Source organism: Tachyglossus aculeatus, chromosome 12, assembly GCF_015852505.1.
Source record: "Tachyglossus aculeatus isolate mTacAcu1 chromosome 12, mTacAcu1.pri, whole genome shotgun sequence".
NCBI classification, from domain to species: domain Eukaryota; kingdom Metazoa; phylum Chordata; class Mammalia; order Monotremata; family Tachyglossidae; genus Tachyglossus; species Tachyglossus aculeatus.
Window position 1 is genome coordinate 45,159,416 of NC_052077.1, and position 24,134 is coordinate 45,183,549.

Genomic DNA, 24,134 nt, shown 5'->3' on the forward strand with positions numbered 1-24,134 from the left:
TCCCTCTTGGGGCTCACAGATTTAATCCCCATTTTCCAGATGAGGTAACTGAGGCCCAGAGAAGTTAAGTGACTAGCCCAAAGTCACACAGCTGACAACTGGCTGGGATTTGAACCCATGACCTCTGACTCCAAAGCCCGTGCTCCTTCCTACTGAGCCACGCTGCTTCTCTAGAGAAGTCAGCCCCGGCTCAAATTCAACCTGCCTGTTTCAGAGGCAAGACACATGTTCTAAACCCCTCTCCAGTTCGGTAGAACCACACAAATGCATCAGGCAGGAGCCAAGTTTAAACCCGGGGCACAATTTTCCGCCTGGCCTCGAGCCACAGCATCAACTGATTTACCCCGCAACCCCGGGGCCCCACGGAGCTTGGCCCAGAGCCATCTAGCACCGAGCCTGGAAGGCAGCTTTTCCCACGAAAATCCCAATCTGGTGTTTTGACTAGGGCATATAAATGACTCCTATGCGTTTATTTTCTTTTTGCACTTAAAGTAGTCTCTGGCCCCCGGCCCACCTCGGTCCTATCAATCAGCCAGAAGGGCATCCCAATGCTGCTGGCTCCCTCCCTGCTCTGGTTCCCTGATCCCCATGAGTGGGAGGGCTGGGAGTCCCGGAGGAAGAGAAAACAGCTTGAAGCCTGGAGCCTGGGGCCTGAGGAGGGAGGAGATCTCCTCTGAGGATACTGCTGGGAAGGATGGGAGAGTAGCAGAGAGCGTTGAGAGCCGGGGGGGTTGGAGAAGGGGGCGGGGGTGACTTTAGGGAGCTTAGACCTGATGGATTTAATGAAGTGGGGGGGGGGGGGTGTCTGGAGCCAGATCCTGCTAGCCAGAGGCTCCTTCCTGCCCCTGTATATATGTATATCATCAATCGTATTTATTGAGCGCTTACTGTGTGCAGAGCACTGGACTAAGCGCTTGGGAAGTACAAGTCGGCAACATCTAGAGACAGTCCCTACCCAATAGTGGGCTCACAGTCTAAAAGGGGGAGACAGAGAACAAAACCAAACATATTAACAAAATAAAATAAATAGAATAGATATGTACAAGTAAAATAGAGTAATAAACATGTACAAACATATCATCATCATCATCAACTGTATTTATTGAGCGCTTACTATGTGCAGAGCACTGTACTAAGCGCTTGGGAAGTACAGGTTGGCAACATCTAGAGACAGTCCCTACCCAACAGTGGGCTCACAGTCTAAAAGGGGGAGACAGAGAACAAAACCAAACACACTAACGAAAGAAAATAAATAGAATAGATACGTACAAGTAAAATAAATAAATAGAGTAATAAATATGTACAAACATATATACATACATACAGGTGCTGTGGGAAAGGGAAGGAGGTAAGATGGGGGGGATGGCGAGGGGGAGAGGAAGGAAGGGGCTCAGTCTGGGAAGGCCTCCTGAAGGAGGTGAGCTCTCAGTAGGGCCTTGGTTCTCAGTAGGGCCTTGGCTCTCAGTATATGTTTGTACATATTTATTACTCTATTTATTTATTTATTTTACTTGTACATATCTATTCTATTTATTTTATTATTTTGTTAGTTTGGTTTTGTTCTCTGTCTCCCCCTTCTAGACTGTGAGCCCACTGTTGGGTAGGGACTGTCTCTAGATGTTGCCAACTTGGACTTCCCAAACGCTTAGTCCAGTGCTCTGCACACAGTAAGCGCTCAATAAAAACGATTGATTGATTGATTGATTGCCCCGGGGCCGGGCATCCTGCCGCCTGCACAGGGGCGGAGCCCAGATGTAGAGGATGCTGCCGGCAGAGGGGTGTGGGCTGTGAGGGGGCCGAGGCAGGGGCTGCAGACGGGTAGGGGCCTGCAATGGTGGGGGCTGCAGGGAGTTGGGGGGCCGGGGGAGGTTCAGTTCACCCTGTCTGGGGGCGGGGGGGGGGGGGAACGGCCTGCAGTGGTGTTGCGCGGGGGCGGGGAACTGTAGTAGACGGAAGCTGTTTTCAGAAGCAGACACGGTGATGCTGCTGCCGCCTAGGAGTCCGAGGGTGTGGCAGCACTGCTGTCCGGGGGGCCTGGGGGGAGGGGACAGCACCGACCGGCGGGGGGGGGGGGGGGGGGCGGCCGTGGCAGCGCTGTCCAGAGGGCTGCGGGGAGGCCAGCCCTGACAGGTGGGCACTGAGGTCCCTGAGCGCTGACCAGAGGGGTGAGGGTGGGGGGGGGGACAGCAGTGACCGGAGGGGCCGGGGGGAGGGCAGCACTGACAGACAGGTGGGGGTGGGGGGGGGTGGAGCGATAACGCTGACCAACAAGGCCGGAGGGAGGGCAGCCCGGACAGGTGGGCCGGGGCCGGGGCAGCACTGAGGACAGCGCTGACCGGAGGGGAGGAGGCCAGCAAGGGCCAGCGGGGAGGGGAGGAGGCCGGCACTGACCCGAAGGGCTCGGGGGGAGGACGGCACTGACCGGAGGGGCTGAGGGGAGGTCAGCGCTGACCAGAGGGGCTTGGGGGGAGGACGGCGCTGACCAGCCCTCAGTCCAGTGCTCTGCACACAGTAAGCGCTCAGTAAATACGACTGAATGAACCAGAGGGGCTGAGGGGAGGACGGCCCTGAGCGGAGGGGCTGGGGGGGAGGACGGCCCTGAGCAGAGGGGATCGGCGGGGAGGACGGCCCTGAGCAGCGGGGCTGGGGGGGAGGACGGCCCTGAGCAGAGGAGCTTTCGGGGGAGGACGGCAATGAGCAGAGGGGCTTTGGGGGGAGGACGGCAATGAGCAGAGGGGCTGGGGGGGGGGGGGGACGGCCCTGAGCAGAGGGGCTGGGGGGGAGGACGGCCCTGAGCAGAGGGGCTTTGGGGGGAGGACGGCCCTGAGCAGAGGGGCTTTGGGGGGAGGACGGCCCTGAGCAGAGGGGCGTTGGGGGGAGGGCGGCCCTGAGCAGAGGGGCTTTGGGGGGAGGGCGGCCCTGAGCAGAGGGGCTTTGGGGGGAGGGCGGCCCTGAGCAGAGGGGCTGGGGGGGAGGAAGGGGCTTGGGGGGAGGACGGCCCTGACAGGTAGAGTGGGTGGGGCAGCAGTGACCCAGCGCTGAGGCAGGGGGTGGGTGGGTGGGGCAGCAGGGGCCGGCGGGGCCGAGGAGGGCGGAGGGCAGGCAGGGCCACACCGAGGGACCCGGGCCGGGGCCGAGGAGGGCGGAGGGCAGGCAGGGCCACACCGAGGGGCCCGGGCCGGGGCCGAGGAGGGCGGAGGGCAGGCAGGGCCACACCGAGGGGCCCGGGCCGGGGCCGAGGAGGGCGGAGGGCAGGCAGGGCCACACCGAGGGACCCGGGCCGGGGCCGAGGAGGGCGGAGGGCAGGCAGGGCCACACCGAGGGGCCCGGGCCGGGGCCGAGGAGGGCGGAGGGCAGGCAGGGCCACACCGAGGGGCCCGGGCCGGGACCCGGGCCGGGACCCGGGCCGGGGCCCGCCGGACAGCACTCACTCACCCAGGCCCAGCTCGACGACGTAGGCGTAGTAGGACCATCCGAGGAGAAGGCAGATGAACGCCACCGGGACCCAATACAGCGCCCGACGGCACCGACGCCTCGCCCGGACCGGGCCCGGGCCCGACGGCGCCATCTTCCCCACGCCGACACCGACACGGACACCGACACGGACACCGACACCGCCCCCCTCTGCCCCGCCCTCGCCGCCGGCCGGCCGACCGGCCTGCCGGGCGGGCGCACTCCCTCCTGGGGGCGGGGCCTCGGGGGAGGGGGCGGGGCCCAGGAGGGGGCGGGGCGGGGCGGGGCGGGGCTCCCTGCTGGCCGGGAGGGCGGGAGGGCGGGCGGGCGGGCGGGGGCCGGGAGCGGGCGGGGGCGCTGTAGTGGGCGGAGCTAGGGGCGGGGGCGGGGCCGGGGGCGCCGGGGGAGGGCCGGGGCCGGGACGGTGGGCGGGGCCGGGATCGGGGGCGGAGCTTCTGCGGGGAGGGCGGGGCCGGAGGCGCTGGGGATGGGCGGGGCCGGGGGCGGGGGCCAGAGGTGTTATGGGTGGGCGGGGCCGGATGGGGGGCGGAGCCTGCGTCGTTGGGGTGGGCGGGGCCTGGATGGGGGCGGGGCCTGAGGCGCTGGGGGTGGGGGGCGGGGCCGGGATCGGGGGCGGGGCCAGAGGCGCTCTTGGTGGGCGGGGGCGGGATCGGGGGCGGAGCTTCTACTGGGAGGGCGGGGCCGGCGGCGCTGGGGATGGGCGGGATCGGGGGCGGGGCCAGAGGTGTTATGGGTGGGCGGGGCCGGGATCGGGGGCGGGGCCTGAGAGGCTGGGGGGCGGGGCCAGAGGCGTTATCGGGGGGCGGGGCCGGGATGGGGGCGGGGCCTGCGTCGTCGGGGTGGGCGGGGCCGGGATGGGGGCGGTGCTGGCGTCGGGGGCGGGGCCTGAGGCGCTGGGGGTGGGGTGGGGGGGCGGGGCCTGAGGCGCTGGGGGTGGGGTGGGGGGGCGGGGCCGGGTTGACACGCAAATCCGTGCAACGTTCCCTATTTTTTCTTCCTCCCTTCAAGGCCCTCCTGAGAGCTCACCTCCTCCAGGAGGCCTTCCCACACTCAGCCCCCTCCTTCCTCTCCCCCTCGCCCCCCTCTGCATCCCCACCGCCTTACCTCTTTCCCTTCCCCACAGCACCTGTATAGATGGATATATGTTTGTACAGATTTATTACTCTATTTTACTTGTACATATCTATCCTCTTTATTTTATTTTGTTAATATGTGTTGTTTTGTTCTCTGTCTCCCCCTTCTAGACTGTGAGCCCGCTGTTGGGTAGGGACCGTCTCTAGATGTTGCCAACTTGGACTTCCCGAGCGCTTAGTCCAGTGCTCTGCACACAGTAAGCGCTCAATAATTGTGGATCAGTGGAAAGAGCCCGGGCTTTGGAGTCAGAGATTATGGGTTCAAATCCCGGCTCCTCCAATTGTCAGCCGTGTGACTTTGGCCAAGTCACTTCACTTCTCTGGGCCTCAGTTCCCTCATCTGTAAAATGGGAATTAAGACTGTGAGCCCCCTGTGGGACAACCTGATCACCTTGTAATTTCCCCAGCGCTTAGAACAGTGCTTTGCACATAGTCAGCGCTTATTAAATGCCATTATTATTTGAGAAGCAGCGTGGCTCAGTGGAAAGATCCCGGGCTTTGGAGTCAGACGTCGTGGGTTCTAATCCCGACCCCGCCACTTGTCAGCCGTGTGACTTTGGGCAAGTCACTTCACTTCTCTGGGCCTCAGTTTCCTCACCTGGAAAATGGGGATGAAGACTGTGAGCCCCACGCGGGACAACCTGATTACCTTGTATCCTCCCCAGTGCTTAGAACAGTGCTTGGCACATAATAAGCGCTTAATAAATGCCATCATTATTATAATAAATACGATTGATTGATTGATTGATCGGGGGCGGGGCCGGGCCAGCGGGGAGGGCAAGGCCTGCGTCGCATGGGGCGGGAGGGGGCCGTGTAGTGGGCGGAACTAGTGTCATTCATTCATTCATTCATTCAATCGTATTCATTCATTCATTGAACCGTATTTATTGAGCGCTTACTGTGTGCAGAGCACTGTACTAAGCGCTTGGGAAGTACAAGTTGGCAACATATCGAGACGAGCAGCTCCCCCTCTCCTCTCCCCTCTCCTCTGACAGGGGGAGTGTCCCACTTATTGACATCAAATCTCCACGTCAGTCTTTCCAAGCAGGTTTTTATGGAGGATCATCATTTTATTGAGCATTATACTGTGTTCAGAGCACTTTACTAAGCACTTGGGAGAGTACAAATACAACAGAGTAGGTAGACATGTTCTCTGCCCACAATGAGCTTACAGCCTGGAGGGGGAGACATATATTAATATAAATATATTATGGCTATGAACATAAGTGCTGTGAAGCTGATGGTGGGGTGAACATCAAGTGCTAAAAAGGTACAGATCTAAGTGCAAAAAGGATACTTAACATTCTTTTGATTCAAGTGCAAGTGCATTTCATATGAGAAAACAAGAACGCAACACAAGCTACATGTTTTTCTTCCTAGTCCATTTTCAGAGAAATTATGAAAAATTGGAATCTTGAGAAATCAAAAAATTGTTTGCCAGGAGAAATTCTGGAAAGTAATTTTATACATTAATTTCATGCCAAAGTCTCCAGCAAGACTTTCCACAAAAGCCCAGTGTGGTGCATACTATTTTAGTGCATTACCGTGGTAGTATATTAAGGGAGTATATTAAGGGAGGCGGCTTTTGATGGTGTGGTCGCATCTGATCTGTACAGTGTCGGTCTGTGGTGCTTCTCCTCAGGAAGAGTTGAATCGGCTCTAAATACTCATCAAACACACCAGCACTGGGCCGCCGGGGCTGTCTCTCCGACCAGGAGTCACGAAGGCTCCTTTCCCGAACTGCCGCAGCTCCGGCACATGCACGACTCTTGGGATGACGGGACCTCCCAGGCCAGGGCAGCCCCGGCCTCCCGCCCCGACTCCTGGCTCTGGGACGTGCTGGCACTAGCTCGGCGGCGTCGCCACAGCCCTACCTGCCAGGCCGGGGCTGGGCTCGGCACCACTGCCTCAGTTTCCCTGGCCAGAGGAGGCCCGGATGGGGCCCTGGGAGGAGGTGGCAGTGCGGCCAGCTGGGGAGACCACTCCCGCCCACTGTTGAAGTCTCCCTGGCCATGTGAGACCTGGAGAGGACTGGGAGGAGGAGAGAGTGAGGCCGGCTGGGGACACCAGTCTCCCCAGACAGATGAGACCCGGAACGGCTGCCCTCTCCCCCTTTTCTCCTCCCTTTCCCTCTGCCCCCTTCCCTTCCCTCCCAAGCTTTGAGCGTCCTCACGAGGGGAAGGGGACAGGGAAGGAGGTGGGAGACGACGACGATGGGGGGAATTGGGCGGCTCATTTTGGATTCTCAATTGCTAGGCTGACAAATAATAAGATTTTTCTGCTAATTCCCACGGATAACAGCTGCAGGTGTAGCTGGAAATCTAGAGCAAAACGACACGAGTTAATTCTATTAAAAGCTTTAAGATTAGGAAAAGTTAGCATACAGTAACCTGGATCTAGATTTTCTACGAGCTCGTAGGCGGGTAAGGAAGCAGACTGGCAGGCAGAGGGCAGGAGGCATGTGAGCAGGCAGGCGGGCAGACGGACAGGCATCTTCCTGGATTAATTACTCCTCTGCTCTGTCCTTTCCCCTGCCCATCCTAGGTCACAAAGAAACCTGGGTCAACTCAAACTTTGCCTCATGGATTCCTGAACTCTTTCCATTATCTACCTCTAAATTAGTGAACAAGGATGAAGTACCCACAGTATTATTCACAAACAGTATTATGTCAAAGAGACTCCTTCAACATCTTCTGATTAGAATGACACGCAGGCTGGAACATCTGTCATCTGATATTTGGGACAAAACACAACACCTTACATACTGCAGCTATTAGAAAATACAATCGATGAGAAAAATCCTTCACGTGAATCACAGTTTAGAAGCTTCCGACCCGTATCACTTCCTTAACAACATCGTACTCCCACAGTCACTGCTGCTTCTTTATTATCCGCAAGTGGTCAAACATTGTGGTAACTTAAGTACATTCATAGTCTTTAAGTAAGTGCTATACTTCTGCCTCAGGCACAACTATTTCCAATGATATCGGTCTTCTGAAATCAAGACTGTATTGAAAAACAAATAAAGGTATTTTTTCCCCATTAAAAATAGCATTTGACCATGAGGCCCAAAACATTTGAAAACGAGGCAAATTTCTAATAAATAAAAATAACAAATGCCTTATACACATTATTGAACATGATCAAAATTGATACCCAGAGGAAGTACCCTGCTCAAGGAACTCCATACTCCAGAAGGAATGGGAAGAGTGGGTCGGCAGTCAGTTTCAACTCTAGGCCACGAGTTTAAGCTGAGAGACAAGAATGTTTCTGTTCCAAGATGAAGATACAGTTTTCTCTGTGTAATAGTTGATTTTCATACATATACAGTTTGAGAGGAATTTTTAGTAGTCAGGAAAGCATTTCTATTGCAATTTCGGTTATTCTAACTCATCGTGTTCTGAGTTTGAAACTGCTCCCTAAATTCTCTGAAGTGGTTGCTTGTTGCTTTGGAAGTTCCTGTTGAGAAAACAAGCATAGAATTGGCAATCTGTTTGAGGAACATTAAGCTGACATGGGTTCATCCCAGTTTTGAAATAAAATAAAATGTAATAAAGAGCTCGCATTCTTCCCTGAACCCATAGGACCCAACATTCATATCCCATCATGCAGTGATTTCTCCACTTCCTTCTTCTCAAGGTGCCACACTTTCACGGGGATTTGTGTACAGTGTTCATAAGAATATAAACAGTATTAGATTGGGTCACACAAATGACCAGTCCAATTCAGCATTCTTCCTTGGACAACGGCATCATTGGATGCTGCCCTTTCTATCATCATCATTAGAGAAGCAGAGTGGCTCAATAGAAAGAGCCCGGGCTCAGGAGTCAGAGGTCGTGGGTTCTAATCTCACTCCGCCATTTGCCAGCTGTGTGGCTTTGGCAAGTCACTTCACTTCTCTGGGCCTCGGTTACCTCATCTGTAAAATCTCCATTTTATAGATGAGGTAACTGAGGCACAGAAAAGTTAAGTGACTTGTCCAAACTCAGCAGCAGCGTGGCTCAGGGGAAAGAGCTCGGGGTTTGGAGTCAGAGGTTGTGGGTTTGAATCCTGACTCCACCACTTGTCAGCTGTGTGACCTTGGGCAAGCCACTTAACTTCTCTGGGCCTCAATTCCCTCATCTGTAAAATGGGGATTAAGACTGTGAGCCCCACGTGGGACAACCTGATTACCTTGTATCCCCCAAGCGCTTAGAACAGTGCTTTGCACATAGTAAGCACTTAAGAAATACAGAAAAAAAAAAACACGCAGCTGACAAGTGGCAGAGCCGGAACTAGAATCCACGACCTCTGACGCCCAAGCCCGTACTCTTTCCACTCAGCCTCGCTGCTCCTCATAGTGTCTGCCACCCTCACTAGACTGTAAACTCCTCGAGGTCAAGGACTACATCTACTAACTCTATTGGGATCTCTCAAGTGCTTAGTACGGTGCTCTGGCACTGTAGAAGCAGTGTAGCCTAGTGGAAAGAGCCCAGGCCTGCCCTCCCTTCATTCATCTCAGCACTCCTGAACTTCCCTTTTCACTGGTTTTTGACAGAGCTATTAAGCCACTTGTTTATTCTAAGGAGCTAGTCTCTCCCTTTCTGAATGGTTGGATAGTTATCCCTGGGGGACTTCACCCCTTAGATTACACGGTCCTTGAGGAGGGCATGGCGTACCTCTTTTACTACCCTGGTATGTCGTCCCTTACCTGCCACTTCCCTGCTGTGTGACCTTGAGCAAATCACAACTTCTCTGTGCCTCAGTTCCCTCATTTGTAAAATGGAGATTCAAATCCTGTTCTCCCTCTTCGAAAGTGACCCCCGTACAGGACCTGATTATCTTGAATCTACACCAACACTTAGCACATAGCAAGCACTTAACAAATATCATGATTAAATTAAATTAGGTGCTCAATGCAGAACTACTGATTGATGTTTTTAGCTTGAATTATAGGTAATTCATTCATTCAATCGTATTTATTGAGCGCTTACTGTGTGCAGAGCACTGTACTAAGCGCTTGGGAAGTACAACTTGGCAACACATAGAGACGGTCCCGACCCAACAACGGGCTCACAGTCTACTCCCAAGAGCTTAGTACAGTGCTCTGCACACAGTAAGCACTCAATAAATACAATTGATTGATAGAAGGGGGAGACAGACAACAAAACAAAACATATTAACAAAATAAAATAAATAGAATAGTAAATATGTACAAGTAAAATAAATAGAGCAATAAATCTGTACAAACATATATACAGGTACTGTGGGGAGGGGAAGGAGATAGGGCGGGGGGGATGGGGAGGGGGAGAGGAAGGAGGGGGCTCAGTCTGGGAAAATCCCAGAAGCATACACACATCCGAATTTAAGTTTCTTTTTGAATGCTGTGTGGCTTAGAAAATGCTCAGAGAAGTGAGAAATACACATTTTTAGAACCAGTGTAATTAATTCTTTGCTGAGGTAACAGTCTGAAAGCAGAATCTTTACATTTAAATGGTAGGGGGTAACTACACTTTCCTCCAGCTCCTTGGCTGAATTTGGCTGCACAAAGGAACTCATAGCTATCATCATCATCAATCGTATTCATTGAGCGCTTACTATGTGCAGAGCACTGTACTAAGCGCTAGGGAAGTACAAATTGGCAACATATAGCGACAGTCCCTACCCCACAGTGGGCTCACAGTCTAAAAGGGGGAGACAGAGAACAAAACCAAACATACTAACAAAATAAAATAAATAGAATAGATATGTACAAGTAAAATAAATAGAGTAATAAATATGTACAAACAATAAATATGTACAAACATATTTATTAATACACTTCCCTTTCTCCCCGAGGCCACCCACTGAGAGATGGAGAGGCTAACGTACTTATCTGGTCTGGAGCTCCTTCTTCAGGCACGATTTGAAAGTGGTGTATCTCTGAACAGTTTTGTAGCCCTGTGGAGCAGAGGAAGGAGCAGAAAGCAAATGCAAATAGAATGGGAAGGCAACCAGAAAGAAGGAAAAGCTCAGAGGCTCAAAAATGCCACAGAAGGAGGTCAGGTGGCACAGATTAGTCATTTTCTGGTTCAATCCAGTTTATCATTTCCTTTTCACTTTGGCCTCATCTTGCTAAGTCGGTCTTGGGGGAAAAAAAAACCAACCGCATTCTTCAGGCATATGCATAAAGAAAAATACATATTTCCACACGCTAATTAAAAGAAAAGGTTGGTACTTTCTAATACGGTACATCACTCCTACAGTCTTTAAGGAAACCAGTACATTACTGCCTAGCCACTGGGCGACACTAACATACACAAGAGACACAGCGAGACTTTGTTTTTCCTATTCCAATTCCCTAATCGTTCACACCAAAGGTTTCTCATTTTGGCCTGCATTCCAGGAAGGATGACACCACATGAGGGCAATCCATATGGCTAAAATATTCTAACCCACTATCCAGGACAGACAGATGGCATCTGGGGTTTTTGTTTTTTTCCCTGACTCCCTAGTGTTAATTTGGCATTCCCGGAAAGAAGTTAGTCTTGTGAACATTCACTGGCTCATGCCACATTTCATTCTCTGCGACATGCTTACTTCACTTCTGGGAATTTCTGTACAGTAATCAATCAATCAATCAATCAATCATATTTATTGAGCACTTACTGTGTGCAGAGCACTGTACTAAGCGCTTGGGAAGTACAAGTTGGCAACATATACAGTCCCTACCCAACAATCAATCAATCAATCAATCGTATTTATTGAGCGCTTACTGTGTGCAGAGCACTGCACTAAATGCTTGGGAAGTACAAGTTGGCAACATATACAGTCCCTACCCAACAGTGGGCTCACAGTCTAAAAGGGGGAGACTGAGAACAAAACCAAACATACTAACAAAATAAAATAAATAGAACAGATATGTACAAGTAAAATAAATAAATAAATAAAAGATGCGAAGCTTAACCCAGCCCAGGAAATAAGTTAACCCATGAAAGGAAAACCAGGGCTGCCACGCCTCCTCTGAGACTGTGGATGTGGAGGGAATTAGGAGGCTCGGAAAGGCCTGTCAGGCATGAACGGGGCATTTGAAATGAGAAGGAGCCAAAGAGGCAAGAGGACGTCTGGGTGGAGGCCCTGGCCAAAGAACCTGCACGGTTGAACTGGAAGAGCCGCAAACCAACGTCCAGACGCTCCAAGCGGGTTCCCTATCTCTTCTCACATCAGTCACCTGACCCAAGAGTGGATGAGCAAAAGCATCTTTTCTGGCAGCTAATTTAGCTATCTGTCCCTAAAATTGAGAAATGAGCACGGAAACTTGCAGAAAAAGAGCATCTCCTTTTTAGGGCTGCACTTGAAAAAGCAACGCCAATTTCAATTCTTCTTCTGTTCTCTCACCGGTAATGTTGGGAGTTTAGCCCCTTTCTCTTTGAGTTTTCAAAAACAGTCAGGAAATAGGAGATTCATATTCTTACCCGGAAGCCACGACGGAGTCGGTCTTTCATAATACCAATAAATTCTTTGTAACTCAACTGATCATCTTTGTCAACATCAAAAATCTTGAAGACAGTATTCACCAAGTGAGGCGACAGCTTTAGACCTGTAGCCACGTAGACTGCTCGTTTGAACTCATCTGAGGCAGTGCACAAGGAAAGGAAAAAGGAAGGAATGAAAGCAACACCTTTGTAACGGCCACTAATTACCTGAAATACTGTGCAAGAAGTTTACGGAAGCACCAACTCGGACACCCCTTCTGGTGACTCGGTGGGTCATTCTGCCTTTGAGAACCAAGATTTTGCTCTCCAAGTGGTCATCTCTGCCCATGGTCAGTTGTCTCTCCAGGTGAAAGGGCACATGGTACTAGGTACCAAAATGATGTTAATGTTATATATTTAGCCCACCAAAATGGAAAATGTATAGCATAAATGGCAAAGGATGACTCTAATGCTGACAAAAATGGATTACAGTTACAAATGAATGTTAGTAATATAGATTTTCAATTCTTAAAAGATTTCATTTTTTAACTGCACTGAATGTGAAACACTGGATGTTCAGAAGTAGTGATAATAATTGCATCTGTTAAACATTAGGTGCAAAGCACCGTACTAAGCACTGGGGTAGATACAAATTAATCAGGTCAGTCATAATGCCAGTTCCAACTGGGGCTCACAGTCTAAGCATCAGTGAGAACTGGGATTTTTTCTCCATTTTACAGATGAGGAAATCGAGGCGCAGAGAAGTAAACTGACTTGCTCAAGGTTACAAAGCGGGCCAAGTGGCAGTGCCAGGATGAGGACCCAGGTCCTCCAACTCTTGGGCCTGCTGCTCTTTCCCCTAGGCCACACTGCTTCTCACAAATGACACTGGAGTTGGCTCCCCAAGCCCAGACTCCCAGGAACACTCGCTAACCTCAACTCTGCAATCATCTGTTGGGCCGATGGGCACTGGGAAGGACGTCCCTTTAGCAGGGGTTGAGGGCAGGAAGTGTAGAAAAAAAAAATAGTAATAATGATTTTGGTATTTGTTAAGCATTTACTATGTGCCAGGCACTGTTCTAAGCCCTGGGGTAGGCACAAGCAAATCCGGTTGGATGCAGTCCCTGTCCCAAGTGGGCTCACAATCATTATCCCTATTTTACAGATGAAGTAGCTGAGGCCCAGAGACGTGAAGTGACTTGGCCAGGGTCACAAAGCAGACATGTGGTGGAGCTGGGATTAGAACCCATTTCCTTCTGACTCGCAGCCCCGTGCTCTATCCACTAGGCCATGCTGCTTCTCCAAAATCATTTATTTCTTAACACTGCCCTAAAGTCTCAAAGTACTGTGGGCCATGTTATTAACTGAGTACCTGCTGGACGCAGTGCACTGGTCTGAGCACCTGGGAAGGAACAACCGAAGCCAGAGGCACACTCCCTGCCCACAAGAAGCTTACACTCTTGACAAGGAAGAAAGGCAAAGACCTTTTGACCGACAGTGTGATCGGAATAAGTAACTGATTGTCCAATTCATTACAAATACACAAGCCCTGAGGAAGGGAATAAGTAGATGTAGATTCACTTTCGATCTTGAATACTACTACTATTAATAATAAATGATCATGATACAAATAATAAAGCATAAAAAAATGGAAGGACCCACCTTGCCCTATAGAACGACTCGCAAAGTTATACATGTTCATTGCAATTGCAAAGTCTTCTAAGTTATTCAAAAACTGAAAAAATGATCTGAATTCATCAAATGTGATACCCTGTGGAGAAAGAAAATGTACATTTGGTTTGGCCAAGGTTGGTGGCTGAAATGACTCCTGGGAGGGTTTCATTCCCCACCCTACTATGAGAGAGCCTACAGTGTAATCAATCAATCAGTCAGCAGTATTTATTGAACACTTACTGTGTACAGAGATTGTACTAAGCACTTGGGAGAGTACAGTACAATAGAGTTGGCAGACATGATTCCTGGCCTCAAGGAGATTATAGTATAGAGGGACAGAAAGGCATGAAGATAAAGATAGGATATACGTACGTGCTGGGGTCGTTTTGAATCGAAGTGTTAAAGAGGTAAGGCTGTAGACTATAAGCTCCTCATGAATAGGGATCGTGTCTACCAACTCTATTGTACTGTACTCTCCCAAGTGCTCACTTCGTACAGGGCTCTGCACATAGTAAGTACTAGGTAAATACCTTCACAATGTTCCTAAAATCTACCCTTTCCTCTCCATCCCAACTGCTACCACATTAATCCAAGCACTCTCCTAACCCACCATGATTACTGCGTCAATGTCTTTGCTGAGCTCCCTGCCTCCTTTCGCCCCTCACTCCAGTCCATAGTTCACTTTGCTGCTCAGGCCATTCTTCTACAAGACCGTTCGGTCTACGTTTCCCCATTCCTCAAGAACCTCCAGTGGTTTCTCATCCACCTCCACATAATGGTGGAAAGTCTTACTTCTCTGATTTCCTACTACAACTCAGCAGCATACTTTGCTCCTCTAATGCCAAGACTGTGAACCCGCTGTTAGGTAGGGACCGTCTTTATATGTTGCCGATTTGTACTTCCCAAGCGCTTAGTACAGTGCTCTGCACACAGTAAGCGCTCAATAAATACGATTGAATGAATGAATGAATCTACTCGCTGTAACTCGATCTCGTCTATCTCCTCACCAACCTGTCACCTACGCCCTGCCTTTGGTGGCCTGAAATGCCCTCACTCTTCATATCTGCCAATCACTCTTCCCACCTTCAAAACCTTATTGAGGGCGTATCTCCTCCAAGAAGCCTTCCCCAAGTTGGCCCTCCTTTCCTCTTCTCCCACTTCCTTCTGCCTCACCCCTGCACTTGGATTTGCACAGTTTATCCCTCTCCCTCAACCCCACTTCACTTATGTGCAGATCTATAATTTATTTATAGTAACATCTGTCTCCCCCTCTAGACTGTAAGCTCTCTGTGGGCAGGGAGCATGTCTACCAAATCTGCTAGACTGTACTCTCCCAAGCTCTGTAGGATCTGTAGTACAGTGCTCTGCACACAGTAAGTGCTCAATAAATATGCTTGATTGATTACTGATGGACTGAGTCACACCCAAGTGCAGAGTGTTGGAAGCCGATCCACATTTTTGCATGGAACACTGCAACGGAACATGAAGCACAGTGCGATACATGTTTTCACAGTATGTGAACACTCTCATGTTCTTACTGCACACAGTAAGTGCTCAATAAATACGATTGATTGATTGATTGATTGAATGATTGACTGATTGATACATGTTTTCTAGAGAGCACATTTTGAAACACCTGCAGCAGTGGCCAAGAGGCTGGCTCTCTCTCCATCATCATCATCATCAATCGTATTTATTGAGCGCTTACTGTGTGCAGAGCACTGTACTAAGCGCTTGGGAAGTACAAATTGGCAACATATAGAGACAGTCCCTGTCCCTACCCAACAGTGGGCTCACAGTCTAAAAGTCTCCACCCTGCAGCCAGATTGCCCATGAGGACTTTAAGCTCATGAACCCAGGGCAGGTGCTGCATTCGGAAAACAGACCACAGCCATTTTTGAAACAGCTACTAATTTGCACTTGGTGTTTAGTTTCCCACTGAGAAGCAGCATGGCTTAGTGGAGAGAGTATGGGCTTGGGAGTAAGAGGATGTGGGTTCTAATCCCAGCTCTGACCCTGGGCAAGTCATTTCACTTCTCTGGGCCTCAGTTACCTCATCTGTAAAATGGAGATTAAGACTGTGAGCCCCACATGGGACAACCTGATTACCCTGTATCTACCCTAGAACTTTAGAACAGTGCTTGGCCCACAGAAAGTATTTAACAAATACCACTATTATTATTATCATTTTATTATTATTACTGACTCTGCCCTGTAAAACACCATTTCACTACTGGCTGTGCTTGGCAAAATGCAGTTAATTTACGTGGCAACCTATTTTTAGAAGCTTGGTTGTGCCGAATGCTCTATGACTGAGGTCTCCCACTTTGATCCCTAGCCGTTTTCCCACCCCCAGTTTGGGGATCTGCAGGATCCTGGCTTCTCTTCTCTCTGGTCCCCAGCCTGTCCCCCAGCCTCAGCCATGTGGATTGCTGTTTTTCCTGAGAAGTCGGCCAGGGCTGCGATATGGCTAGGAGCCAGGAAGAACCCCCCTCAAAGAGGAGCTCATGTTCCCAAGCGACCAGCCAGCCCTGCTCAGGCCTGAGATCCGCTTAGCTGTGACCAGTTGCCCTGGAAACCAGGACTCTGCCAGAGGACTGTGCACGATGCCACTGCCGCCAGGAGGAGGAGGGACGTCGGTCTGGTGTCCAGGGACAGGCCCAACATGCTTATAGCAAGCATTGGGTGGGTAAGAAGATGCCAGAAATCATTTTGTTTACAGATCAGAATTTGAAAACTTTTCAATCCTGCATAGGTGGATTTCCCTGTGACAATTAAAAAAGAAACACAGATAAAATCCATCCATTTCTCTCCATCCAAACTGCTCCCACGTTAATTCAATCACTTATCTCATCCTGCCTTGATTACTGCATCAGCCTTCATGCTAGCCTCCCAGCCTTCTGTCTCTCCCAATTCCACTCTGCTGCACAGATCATTTTTTTACAAAAACGTCCAGGCCATGTTTGCCCTCTCCTCAAGAAACTCCAGTGGCTGTCCATCCACCTCTGCATCAAACAGAAATTTCTTTAAAGCACTCAATCACTTTGCCCCCTCCCACCTCATCTCGCTACTCTCCCACTACAACCCAGCCCGCACACTTTGCTCCTCTAATGCCAATCTTCTCACTATACGGCAATCTCATCTATCTCGCCGTCAGCCTCTCAGCCAGGTCCTGCCTCTGGCCTGGAACGCCCTCCCTCCTCAAATCCGACAATTACTCTCCCTGCTTCAAAGCCTTTTAAAGGCACATCTCCTCTGAGAGGCCTTCCCTAAGCCCTCCTTTCTTCTTCTACCACTCCCTTCTGCATCACTCTGACTTGCTCCTTTCATTTATCCCCCCTCCCAACCCCACAGCAATTATGTACATATGTATAATTTATATATATATGTTAATATCTGTCTCCCCCCACCAGACTGTAATCTCACTGTGGATAGGGAATGTGTCTGTTTATTGTTATACTGTACTCTCCCAAGTGCTTAGTACAGTGCTCTGCACACAGTAAGTGCGCAATATGTATGACTGACAGAAACAAGGTACAAAAACAACATACTAGTGAACAGTGGACTTGGATATTGAAAGTGATACATGGAAAACCCCTTTTCATGACCATAACCCCAGATTAGTGGCAGTGAATCCGAAAAAGTAGCTTACAGGTTAACAACAATCCGATAAAAATTATTTCCAATTCTGAGGTCAAATCAAGGAAGCCGAGAATGCTGAGCCACAGCTCAAGAAAATGCAGCGTTTACGAGAACACCGTGCTCCACTGCGGGTCCAGAATTCAGCTCGGGCAGCTTCCAAATGAGGACATGGTCAGTTACGGGCAACATGACAGCAGAGAGCTGGGGCCAAGAGGTATTGCCCCGCCAACAGAAAATGAGTCCAATCTGCACTCTGTTCCTCCACTCACACTGCCTGCAGCGCTGCAACACTCAACTGATTTATAACACACAACCAACAATGTACTATTCAATGAAAGCACGCACCCAGAAATGCAACCAACAAAGGAACTTGCAACCTGCTCCTAAAGCAATAGGCCAAACAACATGTGTCCAGTGTGCTGCCTGCCTCCAGCAGTGCATTTGCTACCCAAAACTGGGGAGGGATTGTCAAGAGTAGAGTTCGGCTAAAAGTCAATTTGGTCACTGACATGGAATATGCTCAGAAACCCTAAAATTATGGTCTACAGAAGAAAGCCCTGAAAACCAAATATTCTAGACACAGAGCAGTCTGAATGTAAAGACGATGTTGCTGATGGTGAAGTCCTATTTCTGACTCAATCAATAAATCAATCAGTGGCATTTATTGAGCACTTACTGTGTTCAGAACACTGTACTATGTGCTTGGGAAGGTACAATATAAAAGCTAGCAGACACATTCCCTGCCCACAACATGCGGTCAACGGTATTTATTGAGCGCTTACTGTGTTCTGAGCACTGGACTAGGTGCTTGGGAGAGAACAAGACTGCAGAGTTGGCAGACAGGGTTCCTGCCCACAAGAAGCTCACAGACCTCAACGGCTCAATCCTCGCCCATCTGGCTCTCATCATGCCAAAAGGAAGCCAGTGCCAGGCCCAATATGAGATAGTACCACCCCCAAAAAGGAAACAAAACCTAGAGGTGTTCTGAGTTCTGGCATGATCAGGGTTAAGCGGGGTGCCGATCTGAAATGTTCAATTTGTCAGCCAGTCAATCAATCATATTTACTGAGTGCTTACTGTGTGCAGAGCACCATACTAAGTGCTTGGAAGAGTACAATATAACAGACACATTCCCTGCCCACAAGCATCTTATGGTTTAGAGGGGGAGACAGACATTAATATAAATAAATTACAAGTATGTACTTAATTGCTGCAGGGCTGGGAGGGGGGGATGAATAAAGGGAGCCAGTCAGGGCAACTCAGAAGGGAGTGGGAGGGGAGGAAAGGAGGGCTTAGTCAGGGAAGCTCATAGTGGTCAGGGATCATGTCTACCAACTCTACGTTACTGTGGTCTCCCATGTGCTAAGTACAGTGTACTGCACACAGAAGGTGCTCAATAAATAGCAGACTGACTGTTGCCTGGTGGGCTACCCTCAGAGACCGGTGCCCGGTTGACAGCAGACACTTCGATGTTTCCAGATCTCACATAAGAAAGGCCCCGGGCAGGGTAATATGCTGAATCGTACCCTGGTGACGAGTGTGGGAGAAGGCAGTTTTTAAAAGTGTCTGGCAAACTCCGGCCCTCTGACCTACTGTGGGAACTCAGAGAACACCGCCAGGGTAGGGAATTGCTAAAGTTTTCGTATCATTTTCTCATTCCCAATCTGAATCATCAGTGATATCCAGGTAGGTTCATTCTGGACAAAGTCAGTCTGAGTACAAGGTTTTCCATCCAGAAATGCAAATGTGACACAAGCACTAAGCGCTGGTGGAGATACAGGACAATCAGGTTGGACACAGACCCTGTCCAATTCAGGGCTCATAATCTAATGGGGAGGTGGAACAGGCATTGAACCACCATTTTACAGATGAGGAAACTGAGGCACAGAGAAGTTAAGTGACTCACCCAAGGTCATATAGCAGGCAAATGGCGGAGCCAGGGTGGGAACCCATGTCCCCTGACTCCTAGTCCCCTGCTCCTTCCACTAGGCTTCATGGTTTCCCACACTGTGCGTAGAAGAATGCCCTCCAAAACACCTCACCCTTTATTGAGTATGGAGTTTATCTGATCCCCATTTTACAGATGAGGAAACGGAGGCTCAGAGTGTTTAAGTGGCATGCCCAAGATCACAAAACAGGTTGGGGGTAAAGCCAGGACTAGAACCCAAGAGAGGATGTGGTTACCAGAGCAGTAAGAGTGGTCCTACAAGCCCAAAAATCCCATCGTTGTGGGGCTCCAGCGAGTTGCACATGAGTTGCCAGAAGCTGTAATACTGACACACCGCAAAGAATAGCAGGGCTTGGCTGCCGCAAGCAGAGGGGTGGAGTATCCAGTTGATTTGGAGCTGTTATCATCCACTGCCTGCCCACTCCGCTCCCGCCCTAACCCCCCAGCTTCCCCCCGCCCCCTGGGATGGACCCAATTAGCCAGGCTACAGCCAGCATCACCGGGTGCTGGGTACTGGGCACCGGGCACCAGGAGCCGGTCCAATGCTGGCTCTTCTTTCCCGTCTCAGCCTTTAACTGTGGGTAGCCCATAAGGCTCTGTTCTGAGTCCTCTACCCTTCTAGCCCTATGCTTAATCTCTCGGGGAACTCAGCCACTCGCATGGCTTCTGCTCCCATCACTCTGCGGATGGCTCTCCGATCTGGCCCCTCCAGCCCTAACTGCTCTTCTGCCCTAGTCTCACAATTCTTCTTCCCCAAAGACATAAAGTCACTAAGGCAAAAGCTTAACTCATTTTCCCTCTAAAACCCATTCCTTTTCCCAACTTGCCCAATACTTCGCCACCACCACCACCTAATCAATCAATCGTATTTATTGTGTGCTTACTGTGTGCAGAGCACTGTACTAAGCGCTTAGGAAGTACAAGCTGGCAACACCTAGTCTCCCTGCCTCCTGTCTCCCCTCTTCAGTTAAACCTACACACTGCTGCCCAGATCATCTTCGTAAAATGCCATTCAAAATGTGTTGCTCCCTTGCCCAATTCTTCCAGTGGCTACCCGTTTTCCCCTGTAGCAAGTAGAAACTCCAAAGCACGCTCATGCTCTCTCAATCTCATTCTCTCTCTCTCTCATGCACTTGCAGCCCTAACCCCCTCACCCTAGCTCGCAAGATCTGCTCTCACCAAAACAATTGCCTAACGATCTATTGTTCTTGCTGCTGCCGCTCCTCAGATCCACACTGCACATCCTTCCCCCTGCCTGAAGCTACCTCCCACTTCATATCCATCCAGCCAGGTTCTTACCGACTTCCCAATCCCTCCTAAATTCCCTCCCCTCCCACCACGAGGCCTTCCCCGATGAATGTTCACCTCTTTGGTCTTGCCATTCCATTAGCTACCCTTAGCACTCATGCAAAGGCACACTGGTTTGCCTCTGGGTGATTTTGCTTACTTTTGTCATTACTAAGTATACGTAGGCCTTTTCTCTTTTTCTCATTCTCTGTGTACAGTCTACCTGCCTCCCTCACTCAATTGTAAATGATCTTGTCTTGCAATAATACAATGATAACAATATTGTATAATTATAATAACATTTGTTAAGTGCTTATTATGTGCCAAACACATTACAATGGTCTGGGGTAGATACAAGATAATCAGGTCTGATGGACTATTTACTTCACGGAATGCTTAAGACTTAAGAAATGGGCTTCCAGGCTTGAAGGCCTCTATGCCTCTGCTTTGTAGGGGGGAGGAAGGCATTGGTTTATTCTGGAATTGAAGCCTGTTGTCACTGTACATGAACCTTGAAAACAACTTCGAAACAGACCTCATTGCTCCATGCACAACTCCCAGATCACAATTGTGGCACTGAATCCACAGCAAAGTGTTTCTAAAAATAAAACCTAAGCCTGGAGATCATAGATATTTATACCTTTTCTTCGTGCATACTGTAGCGCACATTTTCCAAGAATATGGATGTATTTTCCACATTTGTATATCGCAAAAGAATATGAGCAAAGTCTTCCTCACTGATGGTATTCATCCCTCTGGAATAGGAAAGGAACTCGATTTCCAGGACTTCGGTTTGGAGGTTATCCATGAACCTAGGACATGTGACAAAAAGATTTGGGGACGGGCCGGCCCGGGCCGGGATTCACGAGGGCCCCGGGGATGGACTCAGTGAGGGATGGACTTGGCTTCCTGGGACAGGGACGGAGGCCCATGGTGGGCTTGCTGGGAAGCTGTCCACTGGATTTCTGTTGCTTTTCCACGGAGCAGCCAGGATTACAAACCCCAAGTTCCTGACTAAACGAGACAAAAACGTGCTTGCCATATATGAAAAGCTCAAAATGACACAACCATTTCTAATGGATGGAAATTAAATGAAGCAAATGCACGTTAAGGTGGGCTGTAATTAATATACAATTCATATATTTAAACCAGTCCGAGGAATTCTTTACTTTGAAGCATTTGATTTATAAAATGGGAATGGGGGGATTTGTTACAGTCGAAAAGGAAGCTCACCTATAAAAATCCTCAAAGTTGAGCTCTGCTTTTCCTTTCTTCCCAAAGAAGTGCACAAGGAGCGTAGTGTCCGATACCAAACTTGTGATGTCATCAGTTCGCTTAAAACAATGAAAAAAGATTAGTTCCGAGACAAACCGACCTGAAACAGAAATGCACACCGAGGGTCTCAAACAATTTTATGCAGCATTGAAGGGGAAACTAGAAGCTTGTGAAGAAGTACCTTCAAGATATCTTGCCGAACAGAAAAGAATGAGGGTGCATTAATGGAACAGCCAGGTAGAGAAAGATTTAAAGTATGGAAAATAGAAAAAAGTCACATTATTGCAATGAAAATAGTAACGTTTATCAATTAAAAACCCACGAAGCTGAGTGGACCTGAGGCAACCTCTTGTGACCTAATCTGAAGCTCACGCACACTGCCGGGCTCACATATTGCTGCAGTCAGGCAACATGTGCCCGGCAGGGGCCTTCTCTGGAATGATTCTTGGAATGATTTTCCTAGCTCCTCTCCAGCAGCCAGAGAAGCCACTTTCCTTCAGCTCCAGTAAGGGCCCAGTTACTGACTGACTGACTGACTAGTATCCTGGGGGGGCTGCGCTCCCCACCAGGCTCTTGTGGCAGCGAGGGCTGCTCTAGGGCGCAGAGGGGAGGAGGGGGCAGAGCCAGAAGTGGGTGGAATAGGGAGGACAGGGGCAGGGTGGCAAATCTTTGTTAGACTCGCTCAATAATAATAATAATAACAGTATTTGTAAAGTGCTTAGTATATGCACTAAGGCCTATGGGGGCCTATGGATCACTGACTCCATAACTACTTATGACTCCATCACTACTGATTCAGTTATTACTGCACTGACTTCAATCATCAATTTTAAAATGAGCCGTATGTGGCCCCACTCAAGCCACAGCCACACAGTCTCTAGACCGTGAACTCTTTGCGGGCAGGGAACGTGTCTACAAACTCTGTTGCAATACTCATCATCATCATTATCAATCGTATTTATTGAGCGCTTACTGTGTGCAGAGCACTGTACTAAGTGCTTGGGAAGTACAAGTTGGCAACATATAGAGACAGTCCCTACCCAACAGTGGGCTCACAGTCTAAAAGGGGGAGACAGAGAACAAAACCAAACATACTAACAAAATAAAATAAATAGAATAGATATGTACAAGTAAAATAAATAAATAAATAAATAGAGCAATAAATATGTACAAACATATATACATATATACAGGTGCTGTGGGGAAGGGAAGGAGGTGAGATGGGGGGGATGGAGAGGGAAACGAGGGGGAGAGGAAGGAAGGGGCTGAGTGTGGGAAGGCCTCCTGGAGGAGGTGAGCTCTCAGGCCTTGAAGGGAGGAAGAGAGCTAGCTTGGCGGATGGGCAGAGGGAGGGCATTCCAGGCCCAGGGAATGACGTGGGCCGGGGGTCGATGGTGGGACAGGTGAAAACGAGGCACAGTGAGGAGATTAGTGGCAGAGAAGCGGAGGGTGCGGGGTGGGCTGGAGAAGGAGAGAAGGGAGGTGAGGTAGGAGGGGGCGAGGTGATGGACAGCCTTGAAGCCCAGGGTGAGGAGTTTCTGCCTGATGCACAGATTGATTGGTTGCCACTGGAGATTTTTGAGGCTCACTTGTGGGGAAGAGGGGGAAGAGAGGGCAAGTGGGGAGAAGAGGAAGCAAGGAGGAAGAGGAGGAGGAGAAAGAGAGGGGAAAAGGAAGGCAAGGAGAGCAATTTCCCCCTCAGCTGCTTGGTCTTATCATTGTTACTGCCATTAGCCAGCAGCAGCTACTATGGTGTCTACAGTGGTCCTTGGGCATAACTGTGGTCCAGGGGCATGTACAGTGATCCCTGAATATGTACACAATGGCACCTATAGTTGGCGGCAGGCATGCAAATGATGTTTCTGAGAGACCTCGGCTTGGGTTGAGCTCTGCCACTGGCATGATGGTGGCCCCAGTTTCAAGGACTGCATGGCCACCTGGAACTCTGGGGCCACAGTGGCAGCCAAGCCCAGACACAGGCTTGTTCCCTAAGCAGCCAGCCGGCCGTCTGGATGGGCTGGGAGAGAGAAATTCCTCCAGGTTCTGGTGCTGTTCTGCCTGTCCCTCTAAATCCAAGGGATGGGGCTGGAAAGGCACAGGTACTCTCCCCAGTTTAGGGTGCAGAGGGGAAGGAAGACTAGCTACCCCCTCACCCTTGCTGAGGACCCTTAGATTGAGGGGCCCAGGGCATATGCCACCTGCACCCTCTTCAACCCACTCATGCCCTTCCCCACTGACTACTCTTTCTTCCCTGCCCGGATTACTGCC

The 24,134-nt window shown here is 50.0% G+C and overlaps 2 protein-coding genes across 6 annotated transcripts in view; both read right to left on the reverse strand.

The window, feature by feature from the left end:
• The window catches only part of ZDHHC2 (zinc finger DHHC-type palmitoyltransferase 2), a 38,338-nt gene extending 34,766 nt beyond the window's left edge, over positions 1 to 3,572 (reverse strand). For all 5 annotated transcript variants that reach the window (XM_038755123.1, XM_038755121.1, XM_038755119.1 and 2 more), the window contains exon 1: positions 3,436 to 3,572. In XM_038755123.1, coding sequence (XP_038611051.1) covers positions 3,436 to 3,568 — 133 coding nt within the window. In that variant the 5' untranslated portion in view covers positions 3,569 to 3,572. The remainder of the gene's footprint in view (positions 1 to 3,435) is intronic.
• Positions 3,573 to 7,469: 3,897 nt separating this feature from the next.
• MICU3 (mitochondrial calcium uptake family member 3) overlaps positions 7,470 to 24,134 on the reverse strand; it is a 70,072-nt gene continuing 53,407 nt past the window's right edge. Inside the window, 6 exon segments of the mRNA XM_038755076.1 lie at positions 7,470 to 8,066; positions 10,458 to 10,526; positions 12,041 to 12,198; positions 13,703 to 13,811; positions 21,232 to 21,403; positions 21,825 to 21,925. Coding sequence (XP_038611004.1) covers positions 10,458 to 10,526; positions 12,041 to 12,198; positions 13,703 to 13,811; positions 21,232 to 21,403; positions 21,825 to 21,925 — 609 coding nt within the window. The 3' untranslated portion in view covers positions 7,470 to 8,066.